Genomic DNA, 22,790 nt, shown 5'->3' with positions numbered 1-22,790 from the left:
TCTTTCTTTTGGGTAAATACTTAAGAGTAGAATTATATGTTTATTTTTCAAAGAAACTTCCATAACTTTTTCCAATGTGGTTGTACCATTTTATATTCCTATCAACAATGTGTAAGAGTTGCAGTTGGCCTACATCCTTGCTAACATTCAATGGTGTATTTTTTCACTTTTTTGCCATTGGGATGAGTGTGTTGTGTTATCTTATGGTTTTTTAATTTGCATTTTTTGATGGCTAATTATTTTGAATTTTTAATGTGATTATAGGCCTTTATCTACCTTTGTGAAGTATGTGTTAAATATTTGTCCATTTAAAGCTTTTTTGTATCTTTTTAAAATTTTATTTTACTTTATGTATTTATTATTTATTTATTTACATAGTCTCACTCTTGCCCAGGCTGGAGTATGATGGCATGATCATAGCTCACTGCAGCCTTGAACTCCTGGGCTCAAGCAATCCTCCAGCCTCAGCCTCCTGAGTGACTGGGACTACAGGTGCATGACATTGAGTGTGGCTGATAAATTTTTTTTTTTTTAAATTTTTGTCGTGGTTGGGGGGGTCTCACTTTGTTGTAGCAGGCTGTTCTTGAACTCCTGGCTTCATGTGATCCTGCCATCTCGGGCTCCCAAAGTGCTGGCATTATAGGAATGAGCCAGTGGGCCCAACAGGGTTTGCAACTTATATAAAACTTATTCTGAACTACAATGGCTAAAGTGTCTTGGTACTATTATTTTAGTTACTCTAGTTAATTCTTATTAAGCCTTTTCCTTCTCAGGTGAAAGAAGGCAAACATTCATAACCTATAAATGTAGAATGTTCCAAGAGTCTCCTGTCATAAGAGTTTAAAAAGTTTTAAAGCTTTTTCAATAAGAAAACCTGTAAGGATGTTATTTAAAGATTTAAAAGAGTATGTGTATTTATAGATTTATCAATGGAGAGTAGATATGAGTGAATCTGCTGGAGACTACTTTTCCTATGGTGTGTTTTTTTTTTTTTTTAGACAGGGTCTAGGGTCTTGCTCTGTCACCCAGGCTGCAGTGCAGTGGTATGATCATGGCTCACTGCAATGCTTGCCTCCTGGCTTCAAGTGATTCTCATGCCACCTCAGCCTCCCAAGTTGCTGTGACCATAATGGGTACACACCACCACACCCAGACAATTTTTTTTGTTTTTTTAGTAGGGATAGGGTTTCACCGTGTTGCCCAGGCTGGTCTTGAACTCCTGAGCTCAGGTGATCTGCCCACTTTGGCCTCCCAAAGTGCTGGGATTACAGGTGTATGTCACTGATCCTGGCCCCTATGAATTTTACACTTGGACAGTTTTTTGTACTTTTAGTAGGGACAGGGTTTCATCATGTTGCTGAGGCTGGTCTCGAACTCCTGAGCTCAGGTGATCTGCCCATCTCGGCCTCCCAAAGTTCTGGGATTACAGGTGCTAGTCACTGTTCCTGGTCCCTGTGAAATTTTTAAAAAGTAATTTTTTTTTTTCCTAAATTTCATGATGCCTCTTTTGTTTATATAGCTAGAATAATATTAAGGGACTTTGATGGAGTTTGTCTTTACAAAGGTGGCATAAATTAAAGAGTGGTTGGAATCTAAATCTTTGGTCTGCCAATTTGTAACCAAATAAAATTTCTTCCCTATAATTTTTTCATCTGTACAACAGGAAAGGTATATAATATCTTACTTGCTAGTAAGAAAGAGGCCCCAACATTGTTATTTTTCTTAGCTACATATAAAAGTCATTTTATTGTAATGTTTGCTTTCATCTTTGGGATACTTCTTGTTTGGGCAGGGGTACATTTTGCCTAGAAGCACTTTCCATTTTTTTTTCCTCCATGGGTGCATCAGGAAATGAAGAATATTTCTTGGATCTTTGTGGTATTACGTTTCTGAGAAAAGTCAGTTTTTCAATATATCAGCCTTATTTTTGAGAGGTAGGTTTTTTGTTGTTGGTTTAAAACATCATGAGCGACGTTAAATAATTAATTTATTCTTTGTCTTTATCAAATACAGTTAAAAGTTATGGGCAGTTGATAAGCTACTTTCCACATCACATTAACCATAACCTACTAAAGGAGATTGATACAGTACAACATACAGAAACTTGAGAGTCATAATGCTAAATTATTGGTTTCAAATAATAATAATCAATGTATCATTTGTTTATATCTTATAATAGAAGGATATGGGAGGAAAAATTGTGAAGGATGTGTATTTCTATTTTCTTAGTTAAATTCTTTTGACTTATTTAAAGTGACTTAATTTTAATTGATAGGTTCTGAAGATGAAACAAGAATAGATATGCAATATCCTACTCAGTATAAAGGTCAAGAGTTATATTCACAGCAAGATGAGGAGCAGCCACAGGGATGGGTATCATGGGCCTGGTCCTTTGTGCCTGCAATTGTGAGTTATGACGATGGCGAGGAAGACTTTGTTGGGAATGATCCTGCATCAACCACGCATCAGCAAAAAGCACAGGCTTTGAAGGATCCTATTGTTTCTATAGGATTTTATTGCACAAAGGCAACGGTGACTTTCAAAGTAGGTCTTTTCTCTTGCTGTTTATATCTGTAGCAACTTTAAAACTTAAATTTGGATTGTTAGTACAATTCTAGCTTCATTCAAGTTTGTTTTGCATTCAGTAGATGTGAGATAGAGTCTAACAGTTCTTACTTCATAAAATTACATGGCTCCTCCACTTGAAATCTTTGAATTTTGATCCCTTCCTGTCTTCTTAGGGCCTTCTCCACATTTCTTTTTTATTAGCTTCATGGATAGTTTTTTGCCCTGTTGAATCATTCACTTGGTGTACAAACATGTCTTAATATTGTCATTAAAAAAGAAAGGAACAGCAAAAATTTTCCCTTGAATTCTTTTACCCATCAGGTACGGTTTCATTTCTGTGCTTGCCTTCGTAACAATCATAACAGTCTCTGTCTCTCTCTTTTTTTTTTTTTTTTTGAGACAGGGTCTGGCCTAGGCTGGAGTGCAGTGGTGCAATCACAGCTCATTGCAACCTCTGCCTCTCGGGCTCAAGACATCCTCTCACCTCAGCCTCCCGAGCAGCTGGGACTACAGGCATGTGCCACTGTGCCCAGCTAATTTTTTTTTTCTTTTTTAAAATATTTTGTAGAGATGGGGTTTTGCCATGTTGCCCAGGCTGGTCTCACTCCTAGGCTCAAGCGTTTTTCCCCCTTTGGCCTCCCAATGTGCTAGGATTACAGGTGTTAGCCATCATGCCCAGCCTCATAACAAATTTTTGTTTTTAAAGGATTATTTATATATAATTATCTCTTTCCTCATTTGTTTCGCTTTTAAGGACAAATTTGTTAACTAGGTCCTCTTCTAGCTATTTTTCCAGCAGTATTTAACATAATTTGACGACTTCTTCCATTAAAATAATGCATGTAAAATATCTATTCTCATCTATACAAAAATACATATAATATATACAAATATGTGTATGTCCAGGTCAAAGAATAATAAAGTAAATACCCTTTTACTTGAAGAAATACAAAATTATGCCATGCACGGTGGCTTGCACCTGTAATCCCAGTTCCCCTGCATCTCAGCCAAAAGAAATATAAAATTGCTAGTAGCTTTGATTCCCCATGTATTCTTCTTTGATCATATTTTACCTTCTGTTCCTCTCACATATAACCCAAACTTAATTTTTGAGTTATTTGTTTCCTGGACTTTTATAATACTATTACCATGCCTGTAATAGTCCCAAGTAATATCTTATTTCATTCAACAAATATTCTCAGTGCCAGCTGTGTCTAGGCATTGTTTTGTCTCCAGAGATACCAGAGTGAACAGATATAAATTCCTGCTTTTTCAAACTTAAGTTGATATTATAAACAAATAACATATATATTGTGTTCATTGAATATAAAGGTTATGTAGAAAAATCAAGTGGGGGCCTGGTGCGGTGGCTCACGCCTGTAATCCCACCACTTTGGGAGGCCGAGGTGGCCAGATCACCTGAGATCTGGAATTCGAGATCAGTCGGACCAACATGGAGAAACCCCATCTCTACTAAAAAAAAAAATTAGCCGGTTAGCCGGGTGTGATGGCGCACGCTATCATGCTGTAATCCCAGCTACTCGGGAGGCTGAGGCAGGAGAATTGCTTGAACCCGGGAGGTGGAGGTTGTGGTGAGCCGAGATCGTGCCATTGCACTCCAGCCTGGGCAACAAGAGTGAAACTCTGTCTCAAAAAAAAAAAAAAAAATCAAGTGGGAAGAGGAATAGTGAGTGCTTTCACTAGAGGGGAAATTATGCAGTTTAAAATGGGATCATCAGGGAAGGCCTTATTATGAAGGGAATATTAAAGCAAAGACCTGCGAAAGAGGAAGCCTTATTAATATCTGAGAATGAACCTTCCAGTAATAACAAATGTAAAGGCACCAGAGTTCAAGGAACCGCAAGGAAGCCAATAGTGTCATGAGATATTGTAAATGAATGTGGTATGAAAGATAAGAGGGGTGATGAGGTTTGGAGTGGTTCCTAAGTTGTAAACTGTGTAGATCATTTTTGGGACTTTGTCTTTTATTCCGAGTGAGATAAACAATATTTGACCAGTTTTTAGAAGAATTATATGATGATCTGGTTATATTTTAATCTGGATCACTGTGGCTGCTGTGTTGGAAGCAAAAGTAAGGAAAAGAAATAGATAGGAATGCAATTTTCAAGCAGGAGATGGTAATGACTTGGACTAGGGTGATAGCAAGGGGAGGTGATGAAAAGTGATTGTGTTTTGGATGTGTTTTGAAGGTCAAATAGGCAGAATTTCCTGATAGATTTTATTATGAGACATGAATGAAAAAAAAAAAAAGATGATCCAAGGATGGCTTTTGAACAACTAGAAGAGTTGAGCTCTGACATTTTGAGATGACTGGGATTAGGAGAAGACTATATTTGAGATGAAGATGAGGAATTTAGTTTTGGGTATGTTTAAGATGCCTGCTGTATATTTAAGTAGAGTAATTCAGTGGGCAGTTGGATATATGAATCTAGAATTCAGGTTAGAAATTTGCCTAGATGCATATATTTGATAGTCATGATTTTATTAAAACTGAAATTAGTGTAGAACAGAAAAAAGAGGTTCTAGAGCCAAGCTCTGGGGCACTGTGATGGCAAGAAATTGGAAAGATGAGGAAGAAATAGCAAAGGAAGCTGAGAATAAGTGATCAATATTGTAGGCAGAAAACCAAGAGACTGGAAGGTAAGTGCCATAAATGTTTTAAAGAGGAGGGAATAGATTATTTGTAAGAATGGATCCTTGGATTTGACAGTGTGGAAATTACTGGTGATTTTGAGCAGAGCAGTGATATGACACTGTTGGAATCTTAGTTGGAGTTGGTTAAAAGTGAATGGGAAGACTGGTAGAAATGTAAAATAGTGCATCTGCTGTGGAATATAGTTTGGTGGTTCCACAAAAAATTAAATGTAGAATTACCATATAATCTAGCCATTTTATTTCTAGGTATGTACTCAAAAGAATAAAAAACTAGTATTCAAACAGATTGATGTACATAAATGTTCATAGTAACTCTATTCAGTGATCTCCCAAAATGGAAACAATCCAAATGTTCATCAGTGGATGAATGAATAAACAAATTATGGTATATACATACAGTGAAATAATATTCAGCCATAAAAAATGAAATTTTGACCAGGTGTGGTGGCTCATGCCTGTAATCCCAGCACTTCGGGAGGCTGAGGTGGGTGGATCATGAGGTCAGGAGTTCAAGACCAGCCTGGCCAACATGGTGAAACCCCGTCTCTACTAAAAATACAAAAAGCTGGGCATGGTGGTGGGTACCTGTAGTCCCAGCTATTCGGGAGGCTGAGGCAGGAGAATCGCTTGAACCTGGGAGGCAGAGTTGCAGTGGGCCAAGATCACGCCATTGCACTCCAGCCTGGGCAACAATAGTGAAACTCCATCATAAAAAAAAAAAAAAAAAAAAGGAATGAAGTTCTGATGCATGCTAAACATGAATGAACCTTGAAATTTCTATGTTAAGTGAAATTAGCCAGACACAAAAGGACAAAGATTGTGTGATTCCACTTAGATGATGTTCTCTAGAGAGACAGAATAGGATATATGTATGTATGAAAGGGAGTTTATTAAGGAGATTGACTCACACGATCACAAGGTAAAGTCCCATGATAGGCGTGTCTACAAGTTGAGGAGCAAGGAAACCAGTGGTGGATCAGTCCAAGTCCCAAAACCTCAAAAGTAGGGAAGCTGACAGTGCAGCTTTCAGTGTGGGCCAAAGGCCTGAGCGCCCCTGGCAAACCACAGGTGTAAGTCCCAAAGTCTAAAAGCTGAAGAACTTGGAGTCTGATGTTCAAGGGCAGGAAGCATCCAGCACAGGAGAAAGATGAAGGCCAGAAGACTCAGCAAGTCTAGTCCTTCCACATTCATCTGCCTGCTTTATCCTAGCCATGCTTCCAGCTGGTTAGATGGTGCCCACCCAGATTGAGGGTGGGTCTGCATCTCCCAGTCCACTGACTCAAATGTTAATCTCCTTTGGCAGGACACACCCAAGAACAATACTTTGCAGCCTTCAATCCAATCAAGTTGACAATCAGTATTAACCATCACAGATGAGGTATTTAGAATAGGCAGAATCACAGAAACAGAGAGTAGAATAGACATTGCTAGAGGCTGTAGGATACAGGGAAGTTGAATTAGTGCTTAATAGGTAGAGTTTCTGCCTAGTATGATGTAAAAGCTCTGCAAACATATGGTGGGGATAGTTATGCAATATTTTGTACTAAATGCCACTGAATTGTATACTGACAGGTGGTTAAAACTATAAATTTTATTGTGTATATTTTATCATGCAAAAAGGACAGATAAAAATGCAAATGGTAGTAGAGTAATTGTTGAAGAGTACAGAAAACTCAAGATGGTTTTGTTATAAAGAGCATAGAAATGGGGAAATAGCTGGTTGGGGTTGTGGAGCTAAAGACTTTTTTTTGAAAGATGGGAGTAATTATAGCATATTTGTTTGGTGATATGAGTGATCTAATAGAGAGGAAAAAATTGATATAGGCAAGAGGGGGAGAATTGCTGGCGTAATATTCTTGAGAAGAGAAGAGGGCTTGGCACCTTTTTTAGAGGTGGAAAGTCTGATGACCTCTAATGGGACAATAGGTCATTCATTCATGATAGCAGGAGAGAAAGCAATGTGTTCTTGCACCCACATAAGTGGTTTGGTAGAAAAGGTGGTAGTGGTTTTTGAAAGTTCTCTTCTGATTATTTTTTTCTTTAAATAGTTCTCTTAACTCAGAGTAAACATGGGAAAGGAGGAGAAGCTTTGAGGAAGGGGAAGAAGGTGTAAAATTGTCATCTTGGGGAGGATGAGGAGTAATTGCCTTTGAATATGTATGTTCACTAGGGACACTAAGGACCTACTACACAAAAGTGATCATGAATTTGAAGATATACCAGTCATTGTGGTTGTATATATTTTCTGGTCATATTCTGTTGCTTTAGTTAGGGTGATGGTGAAAATAATCTGGAGGACAAGATCAATGCAGAAGAGGAGGTCAAAACACTGAGAAATCAGACTTTTGGAATGATCATCTCTCTGGATATTGAAATCACCAAGAATTATGACAGTGGTAGTGTGGGACTGAATCCAAAATTAAATCTTCAGACAACTAGTAGAATGACGTGGGATTGATTTATGAGTCTAAGAAAGAAGGATGATGGGTCTTATAGTCTGTTCCATATATTTTGCTATATTTTGAAAAATGCTGATGTAAATGTTCTGGTACAGATCTTCTGACATATATATGTAGAAGAGTTTCTTTGGGATATACTTCTTTTCCTTTAAAAATTTTATCGCCGGGCACAGTGGCTCACACCTGTAATCCCAGCACTTTAGGAGGCCAAACCAGGCGGATCGCTTGAGCCCAGGAGTTCCAGAGCAGCCATGCCAATATGGTGAAACTGTCTGTACAGAATAATACAAAAATTAGCCAAGCAGGATGGCATGTGCGTGTAGTATGAGATACTTACCAGGCTGAGGTGAGAGGATCGCTTGAGCTGGAGGAGTGGAGGTTGAATTGAGCTGAGATCATGCCACTGCCACTGCATCCTGGGTGACAGAGCAAGATCTTGTCTCAAAAAAAAGAAAAGAAAAGAAAAGAAAAAATTATGTCTGGGTTACCAGGGACTTTTTGTAGTCGTTTTTGGTGCTTCACCTTTTCTGTCTGACCTTTAAATGTTGGCATATAGGGCTTGGTCTTTGGTCCTCTCATCTTTTCTATCTACACACTCCCAAGGTGATATAACTCAATCATGATATAAATGCTGATAGACTATCAAATTTGTGTCTCCACTTTTCACTTTTCCCTGAGCTCTAGAATTCAACTGCCTATTTTATATTTCCACTTTCATATCTGATTGATACTTAACACAAACAGAACTCTTGATTTTTCTTTGCAGTTGTGCACCCCCCTCCCCCACTATTTTACCTTTCATTATATTGCAACATTATCTACTAATTTGCTCAGGCTTAACATTTATCAGTATCTTTTCTTCTCCCACCACATCTAATCAGTCAGCATGTTCTATCAGCTGTACCTCTAGGATGCAGTCATTTCTCATTAACTTTATTGCAACTTATAGACCAGTGGTTTTCAAACTTTTTGATCTCAAGACTTCAGGAAACCTTTGCACTCTTAAAAATTATTGGGAACTCTGAGGCGTTTTGTTTATTCAGATTACATCTACTCATATTTATGGTATTAGAAATTAAAACAAATCTTAAGAATGTGTATTTATTAATTTATTTTAAAATAAATTTATTATATGTTGATGTGAATATCATTTTATAGTAAAAGTAAAATTGCTGTATTTTAAAAGGTAAGAAGGGACATGCATTGGTTTTATTTTTGTAAATATCTTGAATGTCTGGCTTAGTAGAAGATAGCTGAATTTTCGTGTCTGCTTCAGTATTTAGTCTGTTAGGACATGTTTTAATTAATGTATATGAAGAACATCTAGCCTCACATAGATATTTATTTGGAAAGGAAGGGGTATTTTAATAGCCTTTTCAAAAATTGTGGATATTCCTTTTGATATTACACTAAAACTTATTAAGTGGTAATTTTAAAAGATTTGTTGGGCTGGGCGTAATGGCTCACACCTGTAATCCCAGCACTTTGGGAGGCTGAGGTGGCAGATCATGAGGTCAGGAGTTTGAGACCAGCCTGGCCAACATGGTGAAACCACGTCTCCACTAAAAATGCAAAAATTAGCCTGGTGTGCTGGTGGATGCCTGTAATCCCAGCTACTCTGGAGGCTGAAGCAGGAGAATTGCTTGAACCCGGGAGGTGGAGGTTGCAGTGAGCCAGTGTCGTGCCACTGCCCTCCAGCCTGGGTGACAGAGCAAGATACTGTCTCAAAAAAAAAAAAAAAAAAAGATTTGTTGTTTCTTCAGCACTTAGAAATTGCCCGGTATATTTTCTACAAATATTTATTTTTTGAATTAGTATGTGCATCCATCCATTATCCATACATCTGCCCACCTTTTCATCTGCTTTTTAGTTTACAAAAATTTATGGACTAATTTTTTAGGTTTTATTTCTTCTCCAATTTCATTTTTTGTGGGTTTATTCTTTCATGTCTGCATTTTTGTAAAGGAGATAAATCCATGTGAAATGAGCTAAACTTTTGAAATAGTAGTATAGATATTATTCCAGGCAACTTGTTACATTGTGGGGTTATAGCAGTGGGGAAAAAAATGTTTCTGTTACCATGGTTTTAAATTTGGCGTAGATTTTCTTTGCGTTAGTACTAAAGCTACACAATTTATAACTACAACAGATGGCAAGTTATAAAATACTTGACAATAGTCGGGCGCGGTGGCTCACGCCTATAATCCCAGCACTTCGGGAAGCTGAGGCGGGCGGATCATGAGGTCAAGTGTTCAAGAACAGCCTGGCCAATATGGTGAAACCCTGTCTCTACTAAAAAAAAAAAAAAATTTGCAAATAAATATTAAAGACTTTTCTGCTTAAGATAATTCAGTATTTTCTAATATGACAAAAGTTGAAAAATAGAAAATAAGTTTCAACTAAAGTTTGTGTCATAACTTGATTGATTTAATTTTTTAAAGTTTGGGCAAAAGATAATGCGTATATTAGCTGTACTATCTTAACGTCATTCTCAGTTCTACTGAAAAAATTATTTTTGTAATTGAATTCACTGATTTAGCATTGATTAAATTAAAGGGATAAGGATTCATCTTCAAAATTAAAGCATAATAAAATATTAAAAAATAAAAAGGCAACTGTTGACAAATATTGTTGGATATATTGTCAGTTTTTTTAACATCAAAAGTCCTGATATGTAGCCTGGGCAACATAGTGAGACCCTGTCTGTACAAAAAATAAATAAATAAATTAACAGGGATGATGGCACTTGCCTGTAATCCTAGCAACTTAGGAGGCTGAGGTAGGAGGATTGCTTGAGTCCAGGAGTTTGAGCTGCCATGAGCCATGTTTGCACCACTGTACTCTAGCCTGGGTGACAGAGCAAGAGTGTGTCTCCTTAAAAAAAAAAAAAAAAAAAAGTCTGACATTTTATAAAAAGAAAAAAAAGATACATTTTCAGTTTTAGATGATCAGAATAAAGCACTTATTTTTGTAGAAGTTTTTGAGGGAAGTCAAGGATTGCAAGTTAGGTACTGTCCTTTTTGGTGATTTTTGCCTGTTTACTTTTAAATTTGAAATTATTCTGACACATTTCTGTTAACTTGATTGTTGGGAGGAATTATATTCAACTGAATCAGTCAAAATAGGCATTTATCCAATCTGGGCAACATAGTGAGACCCCATCTTTATTTAAAAAAAATAGCCAGGTGCAGTAGTGTGCACCTGTAGTCCTAGCTACTTTGCAAACTGAAGTGGAAGGATCTCTTGAGCCCTGGAGGTTTTAGGCTGCAGTGACCCATGATCTTGCTACTGCACTGCAGCTGGAGCAACAGAGGAAGACCTTGTGTGAAAAACACAAACAAAAGCAAACAACAACAAAACAAAATAGTCGTTTGTGTATAAAACTTTTATAGAGTTTTTGGGCAGTATTTGTCAACATCTTTTTATAATTTTAGAACATTTATGTTTCTCAAAGTTTTCTCTTAGGGAGATACCTTGATATTAAGGAGGAAAGCATTAGAATTCATTGTTCAGCTTGGATTCGAAGAATGTTTGGAATTAATTTCTGGTTCATATTTTGGTTAAGAAAACAAGATCATGTTTCTACATTAGCATTTCAAACAGTTGATATCAGTCCAGCAAAAATCATGCCAAATTAAATCTAGCATTTTTCTAATAATGTTTAAAATAGTTCTTGTAATGTTCGAGTCTTTTTTTATTTTCAGACGGAGTCTCGCACTGTTGCTCAGGCTGGAGTGCAGTGGCGCAATCTCGACTCACTGGAAGCTCCCCCTCCCGGGTTCACGCCATTCTCCTGCCTCAGCCTCCCGAGTAGCGGGGACTACAGGCGCCCGCCACCACGCCCGGCTAATTTTTTGTATTTTGTTTTAGTAGAGATGGGGTTTCACCGTGTTAGCCAGGATGATCTCGGTCTCCTGACCTCGTGATCCGCCTGCCTTGGCCTCCCAAAGTGCTGGGATTATAGGTGTGAGCCACCGCAGGAGTCCTTTTAATCAATTAATTGCTTTTTCTCTCTAATAATTGTAGACAGCTGAAGAGGGATCAATTTAAAAAAATTCAAGTTTACTTCAGTAATCATTCTAGATGACAGAATTATACTTTAAAATAGCTACATTGTATATTTAAGTACTAGAAACATCCAAGAAATAGGAGCCTACATTACATAAAAATATAAAATATAAAAAGCTTTATTATAAATAATGAGAATAATCAGTTGATACTCAATATAGAGAAGTCACTGTGCTTAAAATTGTAACTTTTAGTTCAAGAACTTTTATTGGGCCTAAGTTAAATACTGGTTTTTTTAAAAAGTGAGCTTTGACTTTGCATTTAAAAGTGATGAATATATCTATTTCCTAAGAATGAGGGGAAGTAAATAATTGGCAAACACAGGCTGAATACGGTTTTTTAAAAGTAACTTTTTCTTTTTGGTATAATTTCAGAATTACAGACAGGATGCAACGATAGTAGAGAGTTCCCTTATAATCCTTACCCAGTTTCCCTTATTGTTATGTTATCACAGCATATTTGTCAAAATTAAGAAACCTTCATTGATGCATTACTGTTAAATTTTAAACATTAATTGATTTTCATGATACCTTTTTTCTGTACCATGATTCAAACCAGGATACCATGTTGCATTTAAAATAGTACTTTTGAAAAATAATTTATTTAATTTTTGAAACATATAAATAATTTGTTGTAAGCATCTGGGGAGTAAGAATTTTTGTTTTGTTAGTATCTAGATTAGTACAGGTATACCTCAGAGATATTGTGGATTTGGTTCTATGCCATTGCAATAAAGCGAATATAGCAATAAAGCGAGTCACAGAAATTTTTTGTTTTGCCCAATGCATAAAAAGTTATGTTTGCACAATACCGTAGTTTGTCCAACAATATGTCTAAAAACACTATACATACCTTAATTAAAAGTACTTTATTGTTAAAAAATGCTAACAATCATCTGTACTTTTAGCAAGTCATAACTTTTTGCTGGTGGAGGGTCTTGACTCAGTGTTGATGGTTGCTATCTGATCAGGGTGGTGGTTGCTAAAGGTTGGAGTGGCAGAGGCAGTTTCTCAAAATAAGACAGCAGTGAAGTGTGCCACATTAATTGACTCTTTCATGGAAGATTTCTCTGTAGCATGGGATGCTGTTTGACTGAATTTTACTCAGAGTAGGACTATTTTTGTTTGAGACAGAGTCTCTCTCTGTCACCTAGGCTGGAGTGTAGTGGTATGATTTCGGCTGACTGCAACCTCTGCCTCCCAGATTCAAGCAATTCTTGCACCTCAGCCTCCCGAGTAGCTGGGACTACAGGCATGCACCACCACGCTTGGCTAATTTTTGTATTTTCAGTAGAGATGGGGTTTTACCACATTGGCTAGGCTGGTGTCAAACTCCTGGCCTCAAGTAATCCACCTGACTTGGCCTCCCAAAGTGCTGGCAGTACATGCGTGAGCCACCGTGTCTGGCCTCAGAGTAGAACCTCTGTCGAAATTGAAGTCAGTCATTTTCAAACACTACTGCTACTTTATCGACTAAATATACAGAACATTCTAAATTCATTGTCATTTCAACAATGTTCCCAGCATCTTCACCACGAGTAGATTCCATCTTCAAAAATCACTTTCTTTATTTATCCATAAGAAGCAAGTCCTCTTCAGGCTCCATTTCTAAATCTAATTCTCTAGTAGTTACTTCCTCCACCTAAGTCTCGAACACCCCAAAGTCATCCGGGAGGGTTAAAATCAACTTCTTTCAAGCTCTTGTTAATGTGGATCGTTTGACCTCCTTCTATGAATCACGAATGTTCTTAATGGAATCTGGAATGGTGAACCCTTTCAAAAAAGTTTTTGATTTACTTTGCCTAGGAATCACTATCTATGGTGGCTATAGCCTTACAAAATGTATTTCTTAAATAATAAGACTTGAACTTCAACGTTACTCCTAATCCATGGGCTGCAGAATGGATGTCATTTTAGCAGGCATGAAAAACAATATTCATCTCCTTGTATATCTCCATCAGAGGTGTAGGGTGACCAGGTGCATTGTCAGTGAGTAGTAATATTTTAAGAGGAGTCCTTTTTTTTTGAGCAGTAGGTTTCCATAGGCTTAAAATATTTAGTAAACCACGCCATAAACAGATGTACTGTCATTCAGTCATTTTTTTATTCCATTCATAGAGCACAAACAGAGTAGATTTAGCATGATTCTTAAGGGCCCTAGGATTTTCAGAATGGTAAATGGACTCTATCTTCAACTTACAGTTACCAGATATGTTAGCCCCTAACAAGAGCATCTGCCTGTCTTTTGAAGCTTTGAAGCCAAGCACTGACTTCTGTCTAGCTCAGATCTCATCTTCTTCCAGGAGAAGGCTCTTTGGTCTATGTTGAAATTCTGTTGATTAGTGTAGCCACTTTTGTTAATTATCTTAGCCAGGTCTTCTGGGTAACTGTGTGCAGCTTCTACGTCAACTCTTGCTGTTTATCTTGCACTTTTATGGTATGGAGACGTCTTCTTTCCATAAGGCTCATGAACAGACCTCTGCTACTGTCAGACTTTTCTCCTGCAGCTTTCTTGTGTCTATTAGCCTACATGGAATTTAAGAGTTAGGGCTTTGCTCTGGATTCAGCTTTAGCTTAAGGGAGTGTTGTGGCTGGTTTGATTGTCTATCCAGACCACTCAAAATTCCTCCATATCAACAGGCTGTTTTACTTCCTTATCACTTGTGTGTATGCTTTTAATTTCCTTCAAGACTTTTTCTTTTGCATTAATAACTGGGCCAACTGTTTGGCTCAAGATGCCTACCTTTCAGCCTGTCTTGGCTTTTACATCCCTTCTTCACTAAGCTTAATCATTTCTAGCTTTGGATTTAAAGTGAAAGACAGGGACTCTTCCTTTCACTTAAATACTTAGACCATTGTAATATTACTAATTAGCCTAATTTCAATATTGTCGTGTCTCAGGAAATAGGGAGGCTCAAGAAGGGAGAGGGGAATGGCTAGACAGTGGAGCAGTCAGAACACACACATTTATTAAGTTCTCAGTCTTAAATGGACATGTTCATGGTGCCCCAAAATAATTCCAATAGTACCATCAAAGATCACTGATTACAGATCACCATAACAGATAATAATAATGAAAAATTTTGAATTATTGGGAGAATTACCAAAATGTGACACAGAGACACAAAGTAAGCATGTGCTATTGGGAAAATGGTGCTGACAGACTTGATTAACGCGGGGTTGCTACAGACTTTCAATTGGTAAAAATTGCAGTATCTGTGAAGTGAAATAAAGCAGAGTGCAATACAATGAGGTTTGCCCCTACTTCTTATCTAGCTGGCCTTCAAAAAGTATCTGTTGCATGATTGAATGAGTCTATGAGATTTAGTAGGAAACATATTTTGAAAAGAATATCCTTCATTCTATTTCCTTCATAGGAACTAGAAAGAGCCTATTTTAGCTTTTTGCATTTCATCACCACTTTCTTTTTTATTTCAAATAGTGAGAAGTCTTGGAAATGACTGAAACTACACATTGTTGAATGTTTTAGTGAATATAAAATGAACTGAGGTTATACTCTATGTAAATTTTTGGCAGAATACATGAATTATTTTATGAGTATGGGACTGTTATTGCACATAGCTTTCACTTTTTAAAACAATATTAAGAAGGAGTTTAAAAAGTATTTAAATTCTCTATATATGTTGAGACTACCATATTCAACCTTTATACCATAGATAATCTGTTACAGCTGTTTTTGTTGCACCTGCTTTCCTGCTTAATAATTAAATTTCCTGAATCTTAAAATTGGCCTTGTTTTAATCAATTAATCATAACAATGACACTTTATTGCTCTTTAATACTAATTTTGATTTACTTAATATTCTTATATTTCTTAGCTCACAGAAATGCAAGCTGAGAGTAGTTATTACAGTCCACAGAAAGTAAAATCTAAAGAAGTATTGTGTTGGGAACAAGAAGGAACTACAGTTGAGGTAATCTTTCAATATTGAACCTGTATTTTTAAATATTATGTTCTTTGTTTAATATTTTATAAGTATGTGTTTTTATCAGATGTAGTATATTTAAAAATACAAGGAAGATGTTTCTTATTTTAATAGAGTTTACTATCCCTTAGATAGTATAAATAAATAGTATAGAATAAATTTAGAAATGACATAATTCTAAAGATGTTTAACTAATTTAGAGATTCTAAGAGGAAATCCTCTAACATTTTTATTAAATTCAATTTCTTAGTTCTAATATTTCCTTTCCTCTTATAGGCCCTTATGATGGGAGAACCTTTCTTTGATTGCCAGATTGGGTTTGTTGGTTGCAGAGCCATGTGCCTTAAAGGAATTATGGGTGTTAAAGATTTTGAAGAGAATATGAATAGAAGTGAAACTGTAAGTCCCTTACCTCCACCCTTTTTTGGATAGGATATAGGAATAATTAAGTGCTTATTGAAGTGTTTAACCATATGATATCTGTTAGACTATATATATATCTCAGGCTTGAGAGAGGAGCTTTACTATTTCTCCCTGTGTTTCCCCTGCAAGAAATTATACAGCTCAGGGGAGTTTAGAAAGTTGGTAGCACCTAACACCCGGACAGTAGTTCCAACTACTTTCTAATTCATGAATGTTTCTTCTTTTTTGTTTATGGCAGTTATTTGGAGTTTCCTTTGGTTTGTTAAAATATTCTTAGCCAAAATAGTCAATGAAATGGAGTAGCAGCATTCCTTATCTTTCTGTTTTAGTGATTTCTTTTGACTGGTAAATGGGCATCATAAAATCAAGGTTTTATTTTGTTTAACAGGCTAATGGTTTTTCTTCATGTTATAAATTTTGCATTTGTTTTCAGGAAGCCTGTTTCTTCATTTGTGGTGAAAATTTGAGTACTAAAGGTTTCACATACCTTACAAATTCATTGTTTGATTACCGAAGCCCAGAAAATAATGGTACTCGTGCAGAGTTTATCTTGGATTCAACTCATCATAAGGTCAGAGAATATATATTTGAACCAAATTCTACGCTATGTTTGGGTGGACATGTTGTGTGAATACTTGTGATTTCTAGCTTTCTTTTCAAATAATACCTTCTGAATGCTAATTGTTTATTAAAACATTTAGAGTGCATTTATACAGCGTGTACATGTAGAAATGTTTGAGGAGTGCACAGAGATCTTTACTTTTATTTAGTATGTAAACATATTTTGCTTATTTATGCCCTGCTTCAAAAATAATCATGGAAGAAACATGTTGAATTACCGCTGTTAATTTTTGTTACTTTTAATATGTGGGATTGATGGGAAGAAATGAGGAATTTACCCTTATACTATGTATGTTTCTTAGTATTTTTTAAATGTAAGAATATATTAATATGTTTATGGAATATTAATACATTTATGAAATCAGTTAAAAATTCAGATAATTACCTGAAGATTAGTGCAATAGGATAATTTACATTTTACTCCTTTTTACCAAGATTTCCTTTCATTGTTAAAATACTTAATGTTGACTTGCATAGTTGACATACATTTAGAATATTTTAGTATATCTTTAGTGTTTGAATTGTTTCATGTAAGTGTATTGAAGTATTTAAGGATTAATTCTACTTGAGAGTATACCTTATTAGACAGTTTAGTGACAGTGATAAAGGTCAGGAGTGTACTATCTCGTCTATTGTAGTTATTTATTAACTAGATGTGATTAATAAAGTGGTCAAAATGTCTCATAAAATTATGGATGTGCTTTTTGTGTGGTCTGTAATAGATGTAATATTACCTTTCTTAGAAGTAAATTCTTAGAATAACCTCTGTTCTTTTGGTAATCCTTTGTGTTGTTATACATTCTATATAAGGGTATGTGTCTAACCTATCAAGCTTTAAGCTCAAAAGTTTCTTTTATACAATGTTTGTTCTGTTTGCATTGCTTCGTTGACAGGAGACATACACTGAGATAGCTGGAATGCAACGGTTTGGGGCTTTTTATATGGATTACCTGTATACAATGGAGAACACTAGTGGCAAAGGTATTGGCTTCTTTCCTTTATGTTTGTCATTTCTTGAACAACTGAAACAAAGCCTTCCTCAGAATCAGTTCGTCCTTGACTGGTTGTACTCTGCTACATAAGATTTACCTCTAGTGCTTTGAGGAGTGGTTTAATTTTAGCGTCACATTAGAATTGTCTTAGATTCTTGTCATTTCAAATCCATTCTTTATATAGCTGATTGAAGACATTTTATATAACCTATTAGAATTGGTTCTCATATGTACCATATATTATGATTCTGATATATCAAATTTTATATTACATTACATTTTTAAAAAGAATAAACCTTTTCTATTCTAAATACATTTTGAAGGTGGTACTAATTTTTAATTAAAAAGAATGTGTTGTATCAATCAGAAAAATAGAAAATCTTCCAGAGACTTTAGATGCATAGATTGTGTTATTTTATTATGTATCTTATTATTGTTTTATTTTATATTTTTTGGAAATAAATGACATTTAAAAAATTTCTCCTTTTTTTTTTTTTTTACTTCTATATCAACATATAATGTTGTACTTACTATTTCAGTCTTTTTTATGTTGAAAACTTAGTGAAGATAGGTTCACTTTTTTTTTTGGTGAATTTTTCATGTTTTTAAAAAATGGTTTCAGTATATTAGGTGATATGTTAGGTACAGATGAATACAGTGAAAACCAAAACATTTCCTAAGGAGCCAATAGGTGGTGTTGAAGTAGGCATTTAAGTAAATGATTATAATTTAGTTTGCTAAGAAGAGTAATATAGAGAACTAGAAGAAGTGTGGGTAAAAAAAAAAAAATGACAGCTTTTGCTTGAGAGGTCAAAACTTCTCAGAGTTGATCTTGAAGTAAATTTGTTTTTGATGAGGAAAGAAGGAAAGAGCAGTAATTTTCTGGCTTCTGCTTTTGGAATGGTTTCTAGATGTTGATGTTTTTGTCGGTCAATCCTTAATTTCTTTCCCTAAACTTTCTCCCAAGGTAATTTCATTCTTTTCCATGGATTTAAGTACTTTCCATATGTTGTTGATACCCAGATTTGCATTTTCTAGTCCAAACTTCTCTAAGATTCAGAATTAAATATCCAATGCATACTTGACGTTTTTACCTCTGTCTGTCTCGGGTATCTCAAAACTGATTTTTTCCAAAATTGAGTTATTAATAAATATTCCTGTGACCACTTACTACCTCTGCTTCTCTATTTTTAGGCTTCTCTTCTTGGAAAATTGTACTATCATCTTCTTGTTGCTCAAGCCAGAAACTTGGGAGTCATCATGACACACTTTTTCCTTCGCTCCTAGCCATCTGGTCGACAGATGATAACAGTGGTATCCCTGTTACCATATGGACTAGCATCTAGTTCATAGGTACCATCATCTCTAGGTTCTAATAGCCTTTTTTTTTTTTTTTTTTTTTTTTGAGACGGAGTCTTGCTCTGTCGCCCAGGCTGGAGTGCTGTGGCCGGATCTCAGCTCACTCCAAGCTCCGCCTCCCGGGTTTACGCCATTCTCCTGCCTCAGCCTCCCGAGTAGCTGGGACTACAGACGCCCGCCACCTCGCCCGGCTAGTTTTTTGTATTTTTTAGTAGAGACGGGGTTTCACCGTGTTAGCCAGGATGGTCTCCATCTCCTGACCTCGTGATCCACCTGTCTTGGCCTCCCAAAGTGCTGGGATTACAGGCCTGAGCCACCGTGCCCAGCCCTTTTTTTTTTTTTTTTTTTTTTTAACAGAGTTTTGCTCTGTTGCTCAGAGTGCAGTGGCATGATCTCGGCTCACTGCAACCTCTGCCTCCTGGGTTCAAGCGATTCTCATGCCTCAGCCTCCTAAGTGGCTGGGACTACAGGCATGTGCTGCCATGCCTGGCTAATTTTTGTATTTTTAGTTGAGACGGGGTTTTGCCATGTTGGCCAGGCTGGACTTGAACTCCTAATCTCAAGTGATCCGTCCACCTTGGCTTCCCAAAGTGCTGGGATTACAGGCATGAGCCACCACACCCAGTTAGGTTCTAAAGCTTTCTTACTGGTCTTCCTGCTTTCACTGTAGTCCTATAGTTTCTACTGCAATCACAGGATTTAATTCTCTGCTGACAATTTTCATGGGCCTGACATTGATTTATTTAAAAACAAAATTTAAATAGTTTACTAGATTCTGGTCTTGAGTTACTTGGTGGATAGTGATAACTATTAAGAAAGCTAGATAAGAAAGGAAAATTTTCGGAGGGAAAGATGAGTTTTGAGATAACTGTGGGCATTGAAGTGTGAATATTCCTTAGCTAATTATATATATGAAAGTGCAACTCAGAAGTCTTATGTTCTAATAGTGTTGCAAATTATTATAGTGTTGTAGTTGCCACTTGTAAGCTGGTAGGTTTCCTCTTGTTCAATATAATGTCTTATGCATGTGCTGTGGATTCCATATCTTGTGAGGAGGTGGAATATCTAGTAGTCACCTTTCAAGCAAAGGAAACCTAGCACAGAACATCTTTATTTGTATATATGCCTCTCCTGCAGTTTTTAAAAGATAGAAACATGATTTATGTTTGTTAGATTGTTTATATATTACTTCTGAGAAGCCAGTAGTTTGTTAACTTTGGGGTTTTTCATATTTTTCACTTCCATGAATAGTATACAGTGTTACAGATATCATAGTCCTTAACTTTTAAAACAAAATATTGGAATATTACACATGTACAGAACAGCAAAGAATTTAAAACTGAACACCTGTGTATTCTCCATGCACACCAAGAAATAGGACGTTGTTAGTATCCAGTAAGCCTCCTATGTGTTTCTTTTCTACCACACTCTTCCTCCTTTACTGGAGGAGACTGCTGTTTTGAGATTTGTGAGAACCACTGTCTTGCTTTTGGTTTGCCACTTATGCATCTACTTTCTTAATTTTGCAAGCTGAGTTTTTTTTGGGGGGAGAGGGTGGAAACAATAAGATAATAAAATTCCACTGTTAATTTGTGAATGTCAAATATACTTTAAAATATGTTAATTCATTCAAATAATTGTTAATTTATTGCTTGCTTTTTAGGTAACTGTGTTTATATGTTTATGTTTCTCATTATGAATCCATATTTACTTATAGGATGATGATGATCATGGTGATAATAATAGCTAATTTTTATTGATTTTAAATGTAAGACTCTGTTCTAAGTGTTTTACAGTATCAGCTTATTTAATTCTCATATCCCTATAAGGTAGGTAAAATTATCCCCATTTAAAGATGAGGAAATAGCAAACCCAATACAAGTAAAGTAACAAGGACCAAGGTCATGCATAGTATGTGGGATTTGAACCCAACCTATCCAGCTCTGGAGCCTACATTCATAACTACTCTGTTGATATTTCTTTCTTTCTTTTTTTCTTTTTTTTTTTGAGACCGAGTCTTGCTCTGTTGCCCAGGCTGGAGTGCAGTGGTGCAATCTCTGCTCACTGCAAGCTCCGCCTCCCAGGTTCATGCCATTCTTCTGCCTCAGCCTCCCAAGTAGCTGGGATTACAGGCACCCCCTACCATGCCCGGCTAACTTTTTGTATTTTTAGTAAAGATGGGGTTTCTCCGTGTCAGCCAGGATGGTCTCGATCTCCTGACCTCATGATCCGCCTGCTTTGGACTCCCAAAGTGCTGGGATTACAGGTGTGAGCCACTGTGCCCAGCCTTCTGTTGATATTTCTTTCTTTCTTGGCTTACCTGAAACGAGAAATTCGTAGAATTTTAAGTATTAATGAACTAGGAAAAGCAGTGAGTTCCTATAAGAGGATACTTGTAAATACTTAAAAAAAAACTTTATGTAAAACTCTTGTTTTTTTGTGACAACTTTTTTTTTTGTTTCTATGGTCTACATTATCAAAAAGTGCCCTAAATTTTATCTAAGTAAATATCTAAACACATACTGAGTCAATATTTTTACAAAGTTTGTAGTGAATCCTGATAGTTTGAAGGTGGATTTGATTTTGTATATTTTAAGTAAGTTCATGATAGTATTCTAATTAATGTAAGAAACTAGTCCAGGCACGGTGGCTCACACCTGTAATCCCAGCACTTTGGGAGGCTGAGGTGGGCAGACCACGAGCTCAGGAGTTTGAGACCAGCTTGGACAACATGGTGAAACCCCTTCTCTACTAAAAATACAAAAATTAGTTGGGGATGGTGGCATGTGCCTGTAATCCCAGCTACTTGGGAGGCTGAGGCAAGAGAATCACTTGAAACTGTAAGGTGGAGATTGCAGTGAGCTGAGATCACACCACTGCACTCTAGCCTGGGCAACAAGAGTGAAACTCCGTCTCAAATTAAAAAAAAAAAAAAAGAAAGAAAAGAAACTAGTAAATACAGTAATAAAGGAAGCTTATATTATTTATTTTTCTTGTAATAAATGATATAATAGTACCTTGTTCACATTATACTATGGCATATAAATAAAGATTAAGTTTCCTGTGCTACTATTTCACATTGATGATAAGCTGCTGCTGCTGCTGCTTCTCTTCTTCTCCTCCTTCTCCTCCTCCTCTCTTCTTGCTGCTGCTGCTGCTTCCTCTCCCTCCTCCCCTTTCTCCCCTTCCTCCCCTTCCCCCCCTCCCCTTTCTCCCCTTCCTCCTCTTCCCCCTCCTCCCCCTCCTTCTTCCCTTCCTCTTCCTCCTCCTCCTCCTCCTTATTCTCTGTGAGTATACTTTATGTAGTCATTTTTGTTTACAACTGAAACTCTGGAAAAATCAACATCTTTTCCCCATGAGCGTCTTATAGACACCAGTAAAAGTTTGAACCTTGTGTTCCACAAGATAAGCATCTTCTGACAATTATTTTATTTTTTTATGGTACTTGAAAGCAAGTGATGTTTTAAAAACTAAATTGAAATATTTGTTCTTAATATAATTATGTAAATATTTGTTATTGTTGCAATGACTACCTTTCTAGTCTTTTCTATTTAAGGGGGTTATTACAGATGTTATGGACCCTAAAGTAGATAGCTGAAATTGTAATGTACAATAGGAAGATTTTAGAGATAACCAATTTTAGAGATACAATAGGAGATAAATCTGAAACAATTAAGT

General features: G+C 36.3%; 1 protein-coding gene across 9 annotated transcripts in view; it reads left to right on the top strand.

Annotated features, from left to right (window-relative positions):
- The window catches only part of LOC105476071 (vacuolar protein sorting 13 homolog B), an 859,286-nt gene that overhangs the window by 95,890 nt on the left and 740,606 nt on the right, over positions 1 to 22,790 (top strand). For 7 of the 9 annotated variants that reach the window (XR_003016738.2, XM_011731700.3, XM_011731702.3 and 4 more), the window contains exons 8-12: positions 2,276 to 2,544; positions 15,610 to 15,705; positions 15,994 to 16,116; positions 16,574 to 16,711; positions 17,655 to 17,742. Coding sequence is in view for 8 of the 9 variants with exons in the window: in XM_011731700.3 (XP_011730002.2) it covers positions 2,276 to 2,544; positions 15,610 to 15,705; positions 15,994 to 16,116; positions 16,574 to 16,711; positions 17,655 to 17,742 (714 nt within the window). In the remaining variant the exon portion in view is untranslated. The remainder of the gene's footprint in view (positions 1 to 2,275; positions 2,545 to 15,609; positions 15,706 to 15,993; positions 16,117 to 16,573; positions 16,712 to 17,654; positions 17,743 to 22,790) is intronic. The other 2 variants (XM_011731704.3, XM_011731705.3) reach the window with 1 other exon arrangement.

The sequence above is a fragment of the Macaca nemestrina genome, chromosome 8 (assembly GCF_043159975.1).
Source record: "Macaca nemestrina isolate mMacNem1 chromosome 8, mMacNem.hap1, whole genome shotgun sequence".
NCBI lineage: Eukaryota > Metazoa > Chordata > Mammalia > Primates > Cercopithecidae > Macaca > Macaca nemestrina.
Note: the sequence above shows the minus strand (reverse complement) of the source record. Positions and strands in the feature narration are given on the sequence as shown.